Raw genomic sequence first — 14,818 nt, 5'->3', positions numbered from 1 at the left:
CATGGGTAGTGCTTTCATATTCTTGTTAATGCCGTGCTTGTTCTTGAAAAGCGTTTTCAAATGTATGCATCACACTCCTCATGTGTTGGTAGTGAGTGGGTGGTGTATATTCTCAGTTGATCGCATGCCGCTTGTATGACCAGACAAGGAGAAAGATAAGAGCTGCTGTTCGAACAGAACAAAAAAAAAAAAAAAGCATATCAAGTTTATAGTTATTTCTTAATGAACTCAGAACCCTGTGGCTTCAACTGCTTTTGGATCCTGAAAGCCTGATAATGGATGCACTTGATTTAATGCAACCCCAAGTTGAAGTTGTGGCCACAGTCTTCAAACTACACAGCCAGTCATTGATTATCAGTAATCTTGATGAATTAAAAAAAGCAATTTTTTTTTTACTAATTTCTCTTTCAATTTCTGTTTCCAGTTCCAGCTCATCTGGTACCCAAATTCCAAAGACAGAGGGTAAGTTCACTTAACTGGAGGGAATTGTTTCAAGTCATGATGCCCTTAAAATGCAATAATGTTTATTCACTGATTTGTTTCTCTTTTCTTTTGCAGTTCCTCCTCAAACTGTATAGAAAATATAGTATATACTTGAAAGAGAGAGAGGAGGTCATTACGGGAACCACGCCAGCAAATACACACATGCACACACAGGCACAGACACGCACACATGCCGCTTATCTATGGCCATTCCTCTCATGACTAATATACCTCTGTCAACTGGATGATCAATAAACAGGGTTTTCCAATGCATCCTAACCTGGTTTTATTGCGTTTCCCACTAGTATTGGGATTAAAAGTTTGTCTAGGACGAAGAAAAAAAATACATGAATGAAAAACCACGAGACTTGATTTGGCACATTTAATAAGACAAATGCAACAATTGTTGTCTCTTTTCTTTTACATACTACTCTCGTAAAACAATGAAATTAAGAGCATGATTACATAGAGACGTGACCATTTTGTATCAATGAGCGAACAATTGCATGCATTAATTACTTGTAACAATTGTGTTTTACCTTTTATTTTTCTCTCTTTTAGTTGCCTTTAAAAAAAAAAGGAAATAGCATGACAACATAATAAAGAAACCAATAGACCAAATGGAATGTAGAAATAAAATAAAATAAACAAGGCAAAATGAGGCAACCATAATATCCTGATGAAAATTAACAATAACTTTCCATAATGTATTACATTTATAAAATGGTTTGACAAATAAAATGTATATTAAAATATTGGTTTTGGTTTATATTATTAGCGGTTTCTTCCATTAAAAGTTAAGGTAAATGGGATTAAAGATGAAATGATCACCTGTAAAACCAACACAATGAGACCACTGTTTCAAATAAAGGTCTTCTCAACATGATTTTTATCAGTGTCTTTAATAATCTGAATTAGGAATTATGTAGCTTGAAATTATTCTAAGATTAGGGCAATGTGATGAAGAAATGAGAAAATATCATAATATTGTTTATTTATGAGACTGGCTATTCTTTTCTGCTTTACAGGAATTCACAACATGTCTAACATCAGAGATGACACATAGGTGGGAGACAGTTCAAACCTTGTTTATCACTCAAATTACAGTCAAAGCCAAATCTAATTTCGTTTATGACTAAGGTTCTTTGTCAGTAAAAGTCACGAGATTTCGGGCTTGCAAAATAAACACTCCTTCAGTGTGAGTGTAAATAACTGCAGTAGTTACAGCTTTGTAGTAGGATGGTGTAATTTCCATCCGGCTAATTTCTGTAACTGTGTAAAGTGGGGCTACTCAAAGGTTGCCCTGAACATCAAAACAATCAGATGGAACTTTCAATACAGTGTTATTGTACTTTTATTCATGACTCATGACTAAAATGTACAGTTAGTCAGACAATTTGTCACCGCGCTTACTCATGTAATGTCTTTGTGATAAGAAAGAACTTTCTTTGTTCATTCAGTTTCAAATACATAATAGTTTTACACAGTAAAGTTTCTTATTCCATTGAGAAAACCGTACCAGAAGTCAGACACATAATGATATGTTAAATTATATGATCGATTATTCTCATTTTTAACACACGCATTCTTAACAGAAGCACACATGCTGACTGAAATCAAAACCATCACTCAGTGTATCAATATGATAACTTATCATGATGGGGGGTTTTGACAAGAGAGTCAGAGGGGTTTCAGGGACATTGTCCTGGGGTTCATACTTACGATTTCACAGAAATCAACATACAACTGGGAGTGTAGCCTGACTGGAAAATGAATATTACTCCACCTTCCATAGCACCTTTCATACCTTCTACTTTTTGAAGATAACTAATGCTCTTCAATTCTGTTCATTTAAATGTTTTCATTTCAAAATGTTAAAAATCCATTTTGACAAAAATAAATACATAAATTAAAATGTCAGAAATTTTAACGCAAATTTTTTTGTCAGCAACAACAGGAGCATTTTGAGAAAAGGCTTGTCAGAGGATATCGCATTTTGGAATGAAATGCTTCACCTACATGAATGAAAACGTACATGAATACTTAAGTCTGTGCATAAAAAAATAAATAAAGCACTGCATCTTTACAGACACTAAATCACAAGTAATTTAAGCTTTATGCATTAAAGCATCATTTGTCTAATCCAATGTGAATTACATCTAAAGATTAATTTGCCAAACCAGTTTGTTAATAATATATAGGCCAGAGACTCCCAGAACCTCATCATAGAAACTGTATATCCCCTTCTCAACAGAGGAAACATCTCAAAGACTCTTTCCCTCCAAATGGGGATTACAAGTGATCTGAATTATTCCTGGTCCTGCAAGGACATGTTACGCCGACGAGAGGAAGCGCTGCGTTTCTTCAGCATCAGCTTGAGCTAGAAATGAAAAAATTAATTAAGATGATGCTAAGTTAGTCTTGATAAAAACAGGACTAAGCAGTGCAGATCTGGCTGGCTGTTAAAAAATGATGGGCAGCTCACCTGCTCTCCCTGAAGACCACTCTGCAGCAGGTGAGCTGGCTGGTCGTTCTCCAGGTTGCGGATACTGGGATCAGCTCCTCTGCTCAGCAGCAGCCGCAGGATCTCCTCCTGGTGGGGGTTACCATGGAGACCAGCTGCCATGTGTAAAGCTGTGTGACCATGAGCCTGTGGCAAAAGGGAAAATGCAGCATGACACATGATGATGTCTGTTTATAGATATGTATCAGTATTTATTTGTACATACACATAAACACACAAACACATGCGCATATAAAATCCAGCTCTGACTTTCACATCAGTGTGGAACTCACTTTCATGTTGACAAAGTCTTTCATGTTTGGCAGGGGAATCCTCAGCAGATAACGCACCAGATCAATGTTCCCCTCCTTCACAGCCAAGTGCAGCACAGTCTTGTTACTTTTGATTTCCTGGAATTGGAGAATTGGAAATGAAGGAAAAAAAACATAATGAAACCACAAGTCAAACCGAGACATTTAAGTGTCAAACAAGAAAGAGAAAACAAAAGCGAGGGGGGGTAGCTCCATCATAATAATCCTATGACATCATAATGGTTAGCTAAAGCCTGGGCACTTCCCCTTTCAACTGTTTATTTACTTAAAGGTCAGGGTTTAGCATTTTGGACTTAGATGCTTCTGTAATCTGTGAGTTCTCTATGATAAAAAAAATACAGCTCAGGTGACATTCAGAAAAAAGGGAGAACTGTACTGTACCTGGCTGTGGAGGGATGCCCCTGCAGAAAGCAGCATCTGCACACAGGAAAGCTTCTCCGCTGCCTTGGTTTGAAGGCTAACATCTGCCATCCCACTGGTAGCCAAAGCCTTCATGGTAACACTGTGAGAAATGGCTGCACAGTGCAGAGGAGTCATACCTGAGGCACAGAAGAAAACACAGTTAACATTCGAATTAAGGCTCTAATGATGTAAAGATTTTTGAACGAGTGCTGAAAACATGGTCAACGTTATAATGCACAGCTACGCTAACACAGCCTACCTGTTGGTTTAACTGGTAAAACATTAAAATTACCTTCAAAATTACGGGCCTCCAGGTTGACCGCAGGTCTGCTAGACAAAATTGCCTGCAAGAAAAAAGAAAAAAAGAACCACTGTTAAGGTCTGCTCAGTATTGCTAACTTTTCTGACCTGCTATGCCAAAGTAATTCAGTCCGGCTGGTGCTTTACCTGCAGAACCCCAGGGAAGCCATAGTGGGCAGCCAGATGAAGGGCTGTTTGTCCTTTAACATCACAAGCATTGAAGTCTGTTCCTAACAACAGAAGATCTTGTACAATCTCCGGCTGGTTTGCCGTCACTGCCACCAGTAAAGCAGTCTGCACAAGCACATTTAATAGACAATTTTATGTTTGTGATAAATAAAAAAAAATACTTGAGTTAAAAAGGGCAATTTGAACACTTTGGAAGTTGTGTTTTTTTGGGGTTTTTTTTCATACCTTTCCCTTGTGTTCTTTGGCATCAAGCCTCCCTATATCCCTCAGCCTCTCCGCAGCAGCAAAGGCACACTCTCTGAGTCCCTTGGCAGTGTAGATGTGCAGGATGCTGACAGAACAAGATTGCATGATAAATTAGTTATGAATGAGTCTGGAAAATTGCGGTAATCCCCATAAACAATTTCACGCTATTCCTTTCACAGTTCTACTTGGTTTTTTTTTGTGTTCCATTCTATCTGAGTTTCTAATCTTTGAGCATGAGTGGCTGACTCATTGACATCTTTTGTTCTTCTTAGTCTTTTCAGGATTACCAAACTGCACATGTGGCTCTCACTTTTATCTTACAACTGAAAATGAAACTCTCATAGAAATAAATAAATATTGCACTCACATTTGCACATTTCACACAACGCAGACAGCAGTGTGGGTTTAAGCATGTCTAGTGAGAAAACGTGTTTTGTTTTGACTCTTCTTTCACAAAATATGCAGAGTAACTTAATGTTCAGAGTAGTCTGTGGCATGTGTGTGTTTTCCTCCATTAGCAGATATACTGAAACCCACATATTCACACACATGCATTCACTCATAAGCACTCACGTGTCTCCGTCTTCGTCCTGTCCAGTGGCTCTGCTGTAATCCATCCCGTTGAGCAGCATCCTGGCCTCCTCCAGTTTGGTGGCATCCATCGACGAACCAAAACTCAGCTGTGTGGTCTGACTGGGACTCAGAAGTGGCCAAGATGAAGCCATACTGGGATCTGCGACTGTCATCGGGCACTCCTGCTAAAAAAAACAATGTAGGATATGATTTAAGCCGACACTGCTATGAGTGAAAGTATGATTATGCACTTGCAGATGAATGCGAGTCATGTTAGTCATCTTACATATGTCTGAGACATTGTATCTCCAAATACTGAGACTGGCTGCGATGTGCCATATTCAGACGTCATTGGGAGGCTGTAGGCTGTAGCATAGCTGGGTCCTGGTTGGCTCGAGTAGTAACTGAGTGCAGGCTCTGATGTTGGGGGCCACTGCTCATAGCTAACTGCCATGTCTGAGTAGCTGCTTGATGCACCTAGAATGGAGAGAGCAGACTGTTACTCATCACTGATGACTCACTCCTTCTGTTCAACATTATGCTCAAGATTAAATAATTTCAACAACAAGGCTGGTGACGTTTTCGTCACTGTCAAGAAATCCCATTAAAAGACCAAAAGCAGCAATATGTTAGTCCGTCTCTCGATACTTTGACTTCCTTACCCTGTCTGTGGCACCTCAAGCCTAAAGCCTGAATAATAAACAGGTCACAAACATATACTTCAGAAAGGTACGACAGCTGGCAGCGCCCATGTTCATCATAATAACAGAACATGTCACCCTGAGCTACAGTTTATAGAGTTGAGATTTGTCATTTAGATTGAAATGGAGCTGTCTGTCAGGAGTAAGGAGTAAAGAGCTGATCCCGAAAGTAAGGAATTAAAATAGAGACAGAGATATCAAAGGCAGTTGGTTTTCCAAAATTAAAAGCTGGGTACTAAAAAAAGCAGGTGTTCCGAAGCAAACTAGTATATTGCAAATACCCTGGTCAACAAAGGAGCACAAGTCTTGTGGAGGACATTTACATGGAGGAGAAAACCCCTTTTACTGGGCGCACAGCAAGTCAAGCATGCAAGTGCTCGCTCAACAATCAGGAGAACACTTCATGAGAATAACCCTCACCACAAGATGCAAACCCCTGGCAAGCCTCAAAAACAGAATGGCCGGGTTACAGTTCGCAAGAGCATACAAAAAGAAACCATTGTGGAACAAAGATCTATGGACAAAAATCAACTTATGAAAATGACGGAAAGAGGAAAGTGTGGAGGAAAACAAGTAACAGCTCATAACTTAGAGCATAGCATTACGCTTCATCTGCCAAACATGGTGATAGTGTTGGTACGGCTGGAGCATGCATGGCTGCCAATGGAGCTGGCACACTGGCATTTATTGATGATTTTACTGCTGATGGGATCAACAGGGCGAATGCAGAGGTACACAGGAGCACTCTGTGCACTCAGATTCAGCCAGTGGCATCAAAACTTTTCAGGGCTGAAGAGATGGAATACCCTCAACCGACCAAGTCAATCACGTGATCTCAGTCTGAGAAACCAGACTAAAGGTCAGAGAGACCCCACAACAGGCAAGAGCTGAAGGTGAGAACATTTTGGTCTTTTCGTGGGAACTGTTTACAATAAAATAATATATAGACTATTAGTATATATATATACACGTGTGTATTGTATATGTAGTATATATTGTGCAGAAGTTGTCCAGCTCTCACCTGTACAGGTAAATAGTTCTGATGAGGACAACTGCTGAGAGAAAGAAAAAAGAGGAAATCGTAACCAATCCCATCTTTCTTTATATAATATTTAGTAAGATACTGAGTTCCTCTGTGTGATGGCTTACTGTGACAGTATTTGGAGGAATAGGACTTGTGCTCGCTGTAGAGCAGGACGGTGGCACAGAGGACGTCTCACGCCTTCTCTTCTCCTCCAAGAGTTTCTTCACTGTGGGCAGAGTGCAACACGGCTTCTCCTTTGGCGCTGGAAAAAGGACAAATTATGCCAAAAAGAATGACTATTTGGTCAAACATATTTTGTTCACACTGGATGGATATTTGAGAGCAGTTAAGTTCCCACGTGAAAACGTGAGAGAGCTGCAACTCGACAGCTCTAGACAAAACAGCTGTATCTCTCATCCTCATCCTGCAACAAACATTACAAACTCATTTGTCCAGTCAGGGCATAAAAGTTATGGCTAAAAATGTATTATAGTAAAAGACAAAAGCTCCTACTGATATGTAGACAGACTGAGCTCTCTCTCTAGATCATGAATAATAAACTAGATCATTTTGGATTATTATGGATAGCCTCTTTGTGTCTGCAAGTTTCTAACTTACTCTCACAGGAATAAGTCTACAATTTTATTTTTCATCTCATCAGGAGATGTATATTGTCAGTTAGGAGTAATCTGTCTGTAAACCAAATACAACAAATATAGAAACACAATATATAAATCATGTTTTAAACTTAGATGACTGATTTTAAGTAATGCAGGTCTGAGCAAACTCTTTGAGTGAGACTAAAACTACAGTTAACACTACAGTTCTTGTCACTTGGATGACACTGCCTGCTCAGTTTCTCCATGGTGGCATTTTTCTGCTCACCTTCAGACAAACATCATACATCAATATCAAATCCATTATACTATGAGTACATTTTCCCCCTGCTGATTCAAAAGTATCATTTCCACTCAACAGGTAAAGGAAACGAGAAAAATAGGAAAAAATAAAATGTTTCAAAACAGAATTCTGATGTTTCCAGCTGACATGATGTGACCACACAGCCTGTTTCCTCAAAAACTTCACCCCACATGTGAGAGATAAAGTGATATTTCCACCCTGTCTGTGGAACCGGAGTAGAAAGATAAAGCTCTGACAAAAACCTCCTCCATTAGGAACACAGATCATGTGGCCATGCAAACCAGATAGATTAATCAGAAAACCCTAACCCTAACCCTTTAAGATATGGGATTGCCCACTGCTCATTTTCTATGACATCTTCCTGTCTCTCTCCATTACGCTAACAGAAACCTAAACCACATCTTCCTTTCACAGGCACGTCACCTCAACACGTGTAGTTGCCTTGTGCTTTTGCACCTACATGTCTGGGAGGCGGCGCAGAAGAAGAGTGATGGTTCTTTTGCCGTTTTTCTTTTGATTTTTCTCTCTGTGAATGTTGACTGCTGTGGTAAGCCACACAGGGACAACATAGCTCTGCTCACCAGAGCAAAAACAAAGAGGGTGCACTTCCGAAAAAACAACATGCAAATTCGAACAGTGAGAGAGAAATATGAGTTCACGAACGTGCCAGCTTAGGCTTCTGGTGGCTTTTCATGTCTTCCCTCTAAAACAATAACTTTACTCTCAGCTGAAAATCTGTCTGAAATGACAAACCCTTTTGCACCCACCACAAAATGATGGTAAGTATACAGTCAGTACATTTCAGTGCCAAGTTTCATTTTCAAGTTCGCAAGGTGTTACTATATGTTACTCAATCCTGACTCATTTGATCTTTACGAAAGAGTCACCTTTGGCCTTTTCATGAGTGATGTAATTCTGCAACAATCAACGCAATCTATATTAAACAGTAGATGACCAAATTATTAGATGATAGACATTGCTTCACTGTCTGGTCTGACAAATCAGCTGAGAGAAACCAGAAGTCAGGAAATGATTTTTAATTGGTTGTCCACGAGTACGAGAACAACTTTGCCCACACACACATAAATTGCGGGTTTACACTAAATGCCCCCACACTGCTTTGGGCTATTCTGTGCTATATTCAAATGGAGGTTGTGGAAACCCCTGGACATTGAGTCATGTGCGTGGGAGGCCCGGGGATTCCGACGACCTTTCTCTTTTGGCTCAGTCCTCAGAGAGAGAAAGAAGAAGTACATAGGCAGTTTCCTCATTTTGTGGTTAGACAAACCCAGTGCACACAACAAAATATGTAATCACTTGGGTCTGTGTCAAAGAAGGCATGAATAAAGAAAGTTAAGCAAAGCAAGTTAAGTTGTCACGTCACACAGCTTGCTTGTCTGGCATTAATTAAAAGGGGAAATGAAAACAAGCAAGAAGGGGTGGAGGTGTATCAGGGTTTCCCCAACCGATGCTCTGACTCTTGGATTCACCCGAATTGTGCTTCCATTCAATGAAAACCGAGAGAAAGGCAAGTACATGAACATATCAGTGAAATGACAGAATGAATAGTTAATGCACACTATCAGTACAGAGGTATGTAATACTATATATATAGATCTTATGAAGAAAACACTTTAAAACATACCAGGTAATATCAGTCCCAGAGTCCCAAACAAAATCAAAACAAAAGCTATGAAATGTGTTTCACATGACGTAATAGGAGAGTAAAGTTGTAGGCTTAGACATAAAATCTAATTTCAAGTTTTCATTATGAGTCTCCCACTAACACAATTACCCATCAATGAATGTTGAAAACAAGTACAGTGAAAAAACAAGTATATTGCTCTATATTATAAATGCGGAATTAAAGTTTTATTAAAGTAATAGTTTAAGCTGTAATCATTACTGTCACACCATCAAACGTCAGGCTATAAATATCGATTCAATTAAAGTATAAGACACCAGAAATAACGCTTGTCTTCTGCCACAATTAACAAAATAAAAGCCCAAATACTCACACTTATCAAAGTGCATGTCAGAAACGGTTTTGCTTTGAAGCTGTCAACAGGTCGTCCTCTGAGCCACCGATCTGTTCAAAACGGGATAAAACTGATTCACACAGCTCGTCTAAGCAGTGATAGAAGAACTGAAGCCTTGTTGCCTCAAGTCTCGTCTGTTGTCTTTGCGCTTTTGCTTGTATACATCACTCTTCATTGCTCCAGCTGGCCACGCCCTCTCGCAGAGGGGAAGCCACACGTTCACGGTTGACAGTCTTCTGTACAGACATCTGAGGTTGGACTGCTGTGTAATGTTGGATATTGTAGTCATGCATAAACGTGTAACTTGCTTTTTTAAGAAGCAGTTTTAATGTTTTAACTGGTCAATGTTAAAGTCATTACAACAAATGTAATTGTTTAATTGTTTGGTGGTTTAATGAATAATAACGAATCGAATTGTATTAAATGATCTCCGGTTTTCTGCGTCACTGTGTGAAAGTACAGTACTTTAGTCAGCCAGCATATACATACATGCCTTTAGTGCATGGTTGTTGTAGTAAATAACATTAAATATATTTCTGTCCTCAGAGGTGCTAAGACGAAAACACAACAACAACGTAACACTAAACACAATGTTAAAATAAAGTTTAAAAATCAATCAATAAGAGCTCCAGCCAGGCTTTCTTTCTTTTTTTTTTTTTTTAAACTTACATATAGTCATCCATCCATCCACTCTCTGTACCGCTTGATCCGCCAGCGTCGCGGGGGAGCTGGAGCCTATCCCGGCTGACTATACAGGCGAGGGGGGGCGTACACCCTGGACTGGTCGCCAGTCAATCGCAGGGCCGGTACGCGAACACAGACAACCACACACTCACACCCAGGGGCAATGTAGAGTAGCCAATTAACCTAATGTGCATGTTTCAGGGATTGTGGGAGGAAGCCGCAGTACCCGGAGAGACCCCACGCAGGCACAGGGAGAACATGCAAACGCCGCACAGAAGAGCCCAGAGCGGGGTTCGGACCTGGAACCCTCTTGCTAACCACTGAAGTGCCGCTCTACATATTGTCAATGAAAAGTCATTCTGTCTTTTAAACTTAAGAACTGATCACGAGTGAAAATACAGTTTACTTCAATGTTAACGCAAATCCTTTAGAAAACTTGAGAGAACATACACAACTTGTTGCACCCTATGTCAATGTTTCTCTCTGTCAAAGTGAGAGAAATGTCCGCTCTTGTGTTTTGAATTTTCATTGTTGGGCTAATGGATCGCAGGCTGTGTGTTTAATATACTGTATTTTCTTTTAGGTACCCAGTATGGGCAACTGACACAGCCTCACAGGAACTTCTGTGTCACCTCAAAGACAACATACTGGAAAACAGTGTCAAATCTAAAATTTTTCACCTAAATGACTAATATTTTAGTGTGTATTTGTTCCGTAAACACTCGCCAAACAACATATCACTGTGGAGGGATGTGAAAAGTGGAGAAATAACAATAACATAAAACGTAGCTTTAAATGGAAGAAATGACCACCCCCAAAAAAGACAGTATTATGTGACAAATGAAATGGCATATTCTAACGTTTATTTATATTTTTATTTTGGGGAAAACCTTGACTTCGGTAGATCTTAGACCTGCCCATAGAACTGAAAAATGGCCAGAAGGCCACAGGAATCTAAAGGTAACATGACTCAAAAGCATGGCTGACAAATATTCAGGGCTCAAGCTGAATTTTAAATGGCAACATCTTTAAGTCTTTAACTTCTCCTTCTTTTTATTTGCAGAAAGAAAAAGAAGCAAAGAAAGGGACGAGGAAACAAAGGAAGAATCAAAGAAAATTGACAGTATGGCGATCAGGCTGTGTACACGTATTTTATGGGACAAAATCACTTTATTAAAGGTTAAATGCCAGTTTCTGTTTTTTTCATATCCATCTATGGCTAAAGGCTATACAGTACAGCTTGTAGTAAAAGCAGAAATATTACAAAAGTTTGAGAAACAAACTCATTACTTAGAAATGTGAAAGGCATCAATTTGTGCTGTTGTGCCTTGTCATTAAGAAGCCTCGCAGCTCCCTCTGCTGTTTTAAAGAGCAAACATCACCTGACTGAAAGACAAGCCACTAAGGACGTAAACTGAAACTGAAGACAAAACACAAAGTTCATGACAAAACTTAAGGATTTTCAAATAAGGAGCAAGTTGATGGGCTTGTAGAGGGAGATGAACAATTATGAGCCAAAAGGCTTCTTTGAAATTTTATTTAATAAAAGCATTATTCCTTGAACGTCACTTGCATATCAAGTAAAACAGAAGTTTGCTGTTAATGGTGCCTGACCACTAAGAGTCAGTAGAGTTACAGAATGAGAACAAGGTGCGGTATCTTGACAACTAAAGCTGTGTTGTCAGGCCTTTCTGTCCACAGATGAGTTCTCTCCAGATGATCTGTGAGCAGCATCTCGGTGAACTGGCCTTGGGGATGATCCAGCTTGTGTTCTCCTTTGTAAGTTCCAACTTTTTTTTACCATGTACTTTGTGGTTGTGCGTGATGCTGATTGTACTTCTTCTAATTGTCTTTTGTTACATTTTATGCCTGTGAATTGGATATTTTATTAGTTATTTTGAAACTGCAGTGCAAAGTCTTGGGCACATTTCTTTACATGGACTTTAAAGTGTATTCTACTTTACTCTGCTGTAATCTATCACTTCTCTGTCACAGTCAAATCATCTGCAATGAAGCGAATCAAATCTGCAGTTGCTAAATTGCCATCCTGTGCTGAGTGTGAACAAAAACAAAACAGGCAGCCTTTGAGCCCAGCAGAGGACGGAAGAAAACTTGACGTCAGCCCTCAAAAGACAAAACTAATGGGAAATTGGAGTCACATCATCTTTCGGAATCCAGACAGCAGATCAGTCCGGGCAAAGCAGGTATGAGGATCTTAACTCACACTGGTTTTCTCTTCCTCATCCTCAGCTTTTAATGTCTGTCAAGTCACACCACAGTTGTATGTTGTTTTAGATTGAAGATATACAACCAGAATATTTTGGGGATAAAGTTTTGTAAACTTCTAGGGTTTGTAGAACTGTGAAGATGGAATGTGGCCGATGAAATGCAGTTGATTTATTATAACATTTAAATGATTTTAGAGAAATCATTTAACAGCTTTTTTCATTTTTCATCTCTTTTAGTCAAATGCCCACACAGCAGCTTATGACTCACTGTGACGCCAGAGATGTTTAGTTAGTGCAGAAGGTAATAAAGGTCAAACCTACAGTCTCAAAAAGTGTAGGAGATTTAACTTTGACACTGAAATCAAATATAATGAAATATGAAGGACATGGAAATATAACACTTGTGTGTGTTTAGTGAATTTCTACTTTTTTTTGAAGGGTTGTCTCTTTTTGTCTTTCAGAACGCACATAACTGAGTTGACAAACATGACTTACAGCAAACTTTTTATCATGGTCCTTTTTCTTCTTTGCAGTAAGTATGTTTTTGTAGCTTTCTTCTCTTTTTTTGCACCCACACGTAGCATTCAGGTGGTCTTACACAGGAAAATGAAACCACATTGTGTTCTGCGGAAACTTAACTGACAGAGGTGTTGGTGCATAAAATTAACAGCAAGTTTAAGCTCTGATGGAGTCTTGTTTTTCTTATTTCTCTAAGGCTTGGGTGGTGTGCTCTCAGGTATGTACGACTAGAAGGGGAATCGCACAACTCTTAGATTCAGTTTTTATGAACATTATCATTTAAACATAAAAAGGCAGCACAAATGCAGTGTCAGACAGCCAACCCTGATCAGTCATTTTTTCCACACGGCTCACATCTTCCTTTCTTTCATCCTACTCTTTTTTTCTCTCTCTATTTGTTCATTCACGGCCTGTCTGTGTGTGCTAGACACCACTGCATCTTGCTACAGAATTGAGCCTGGAACAATAGCAGGCATCATCTTTGCAGATGTGTTGTTGACTCTCATCATTGTGGCTGTCACTTACCGCTGTGCCAGCTTACGGCGTCAGAAGATAGAAAATGGTAAGGCATGGCTCATGTTTTTATGGTGTTCATATCTGAAAAGTGAATGCAGTAAATGAATTAGATTTGACAAAGGTTTATCAGGGTTCCCTGTTTGGTCACTCAAAGGTCTTTCAGAATTGCGTATTTGCTTTCTTACTCCTGTTTTAACATGATTCACGGCTTATATTATGGAAGCGGTTATTTGTTTATTTTTTGTGGTTAATTGTTCCTGCCTGTTACTGTGTTCACTAAACTGATCACAGCCCTTCATTATGTTCTTCGTTCATTTGGTGACTGTCTGTCTCCCTTCTTATTTCTTCACAGCTGACAAAGTGTACATGAATGTCCGGGCCAACTGCAAGAGCTAATCTAATGAAGTAGAACATTGTGAAATCATTCACGGTTCAATCGTTCAGTCTTTTTTTAGATCAATTTGATTTGTGTTTTTTTGAGGGGGGGGGGGGGGGGGGGCGGCGTTGTTTGCAGGGATTGAGTGTGTTTGTTCTTTTTCAGTACTTATGTAGTATTTATTACGATTTTTATTTCTTTGTTTCTACCTTCACTCTCCTGACCCCAGGAAACGCTGTCTCATTTTCAGTTGTATGTACAGTGACAATAAAGCCTGATTTGATTTGATTTACATTAAACAATAAATACAAGTGTCTTTCAAGTATCAATCCTCTGTTTAGTTCATTACCCATACAATGAACACTAATAACGCTTAACCCACAGAAACCATCTTACAGCTGTTTGACTAGTGCTACACATTAACTGTTACACAGAAAGCACTGGAGCTACAACTATCTACTCAGCAGCTGTCTGCTGAACTAGGAACTATTTTGCAAAATCAGATTTTATTTTAGTGTTATTTAAATTATAATTGTAACTATAAAGTCGCAAAACATAATAAAAGGTGTATCACACTTCAGTTTAATCTGTTTAATCTGTTATGTATGTTTGAATCATACCTTATGAATAATATGTCATATAATAATATGAGTTCTGTTCATGGTGGCAATGTTGTAACTGAACAGCACCTTCTGCAGTTGACTTTTGGTAGTGAAATGTCTAAATACTGTATTTTAATTAAGGGTTTAATTAAGGTTCTGAAGATTTTTGTGTAAATATTC

General features: G+C 39.0%; 2 protein-coding genes across 5 annotated transcripts; one reads left to right on the top strand and one right to left on the bottom strand.

Moving 5' to 3' along the window:
* Window positions 1–864: 864 nt before the first annotated feature.
* Window positions 865–9,826, bottom strand: LOC121185656 (NF-kappa-B inhibitor delta). Of its 3 annotated transcripts, none has more exons than XM_041043941.1 (12): window positions 9,693–9,826; window positions 6,879–7,015; window positions 6,751–6,784; window positions 5,315–5,505; window positions 5,029–5,213; window positions 4,435–4,540; window positions 4,168–4,314; window positions 4,013–4,064; window positions 3,700–3,857; window positions 3,280–3,396; window positions 2,969–3,133; window positions 865–2,863 (listed from the first exon to the last, which is right to left on the bottom strand). In XM_041043941.1, exons 1-12 carry the CDS (start codon window positions 9,706–9,708, stop codon window positions 2,792–2,794), a joined length of 1,380 nt encoding a protein of 459 aa, XP_040899875.1. In that variant the 5' UTR covers window positions 9,709–9,826; the 3' UTR covers window positions 865–2,791. The 3 variants fall into 3 exon arrangements, with proteins under 3 accessions (XP_040899875.1, XP_040899876.1, XP_040899877.1); XM_041043942.1 differs by having other exon boundaries at window positions 5,029–5,210; XM_041043943.1 differs by having other exon boundaries at window positions 6,751–6,781.
* Window positions 9,827–12,036: 2,210 nt separating this feature from the next.
* Window positions 12,037–14,434, top strand: hcst (hematopoietic cell signal transducer). Of its 2 annotated transcripts, XM_041043958.1 has the most exons (7): window positions 12,037–12,176; window positions 12,393–12,601; window positions 12,863–12,926; window positions 13,087–13,157; window positions 13,341–13,361; window positions 13,572–13,706; window positions 14,013–14,434. In XM_041043958.1, exons 4-7 carry the CDS (start codon window positions 13,112–13,114, stop codon window positions 14,054–14,056), a joined length of 246 nt encoding a protein of 81 aa, XP_040899892.1. In that variant the 5' UTR covers window positions 12,037–12,176; window positions 12,393–12,601; window positions 12,863–12,926; window positions 13,087–13,111; the 3' UTR covers window positions 14,057–14,434. The 2 variants fall into 2 exon arrangements, with proteins under 2 accessions (XP_040899892.1, XP_040899891.1); XM_041043957.1 differs by lacking the exon at window positions 12,863–12,926 and having other exon boundaries at window positions 14,013–14,354.
* The last annotated feature ends 384 nt before the right edge of the window (window positions 14,435–14,818 follow it).

This window comes from Toxotes jaculatrix, chromosome 8 (assembly GCF_017976425.1).
Source record: "Toxotes jaculatrix isolate fToxJac2 chromosome 8, fToxJac2.pri, whole genome shotgun sequence".
Lineage (NCBI taxonomy): Eukaryota > Metazoa > Chordata > Actinopteri > Toxotidae > Toxotes > Toxotes jaculatrix.
The sequence above is the reverse complement of the archived record's forward strand: the minus strand, read 5'-3'. Positions and strand labels throughout refer to the sequence as shown.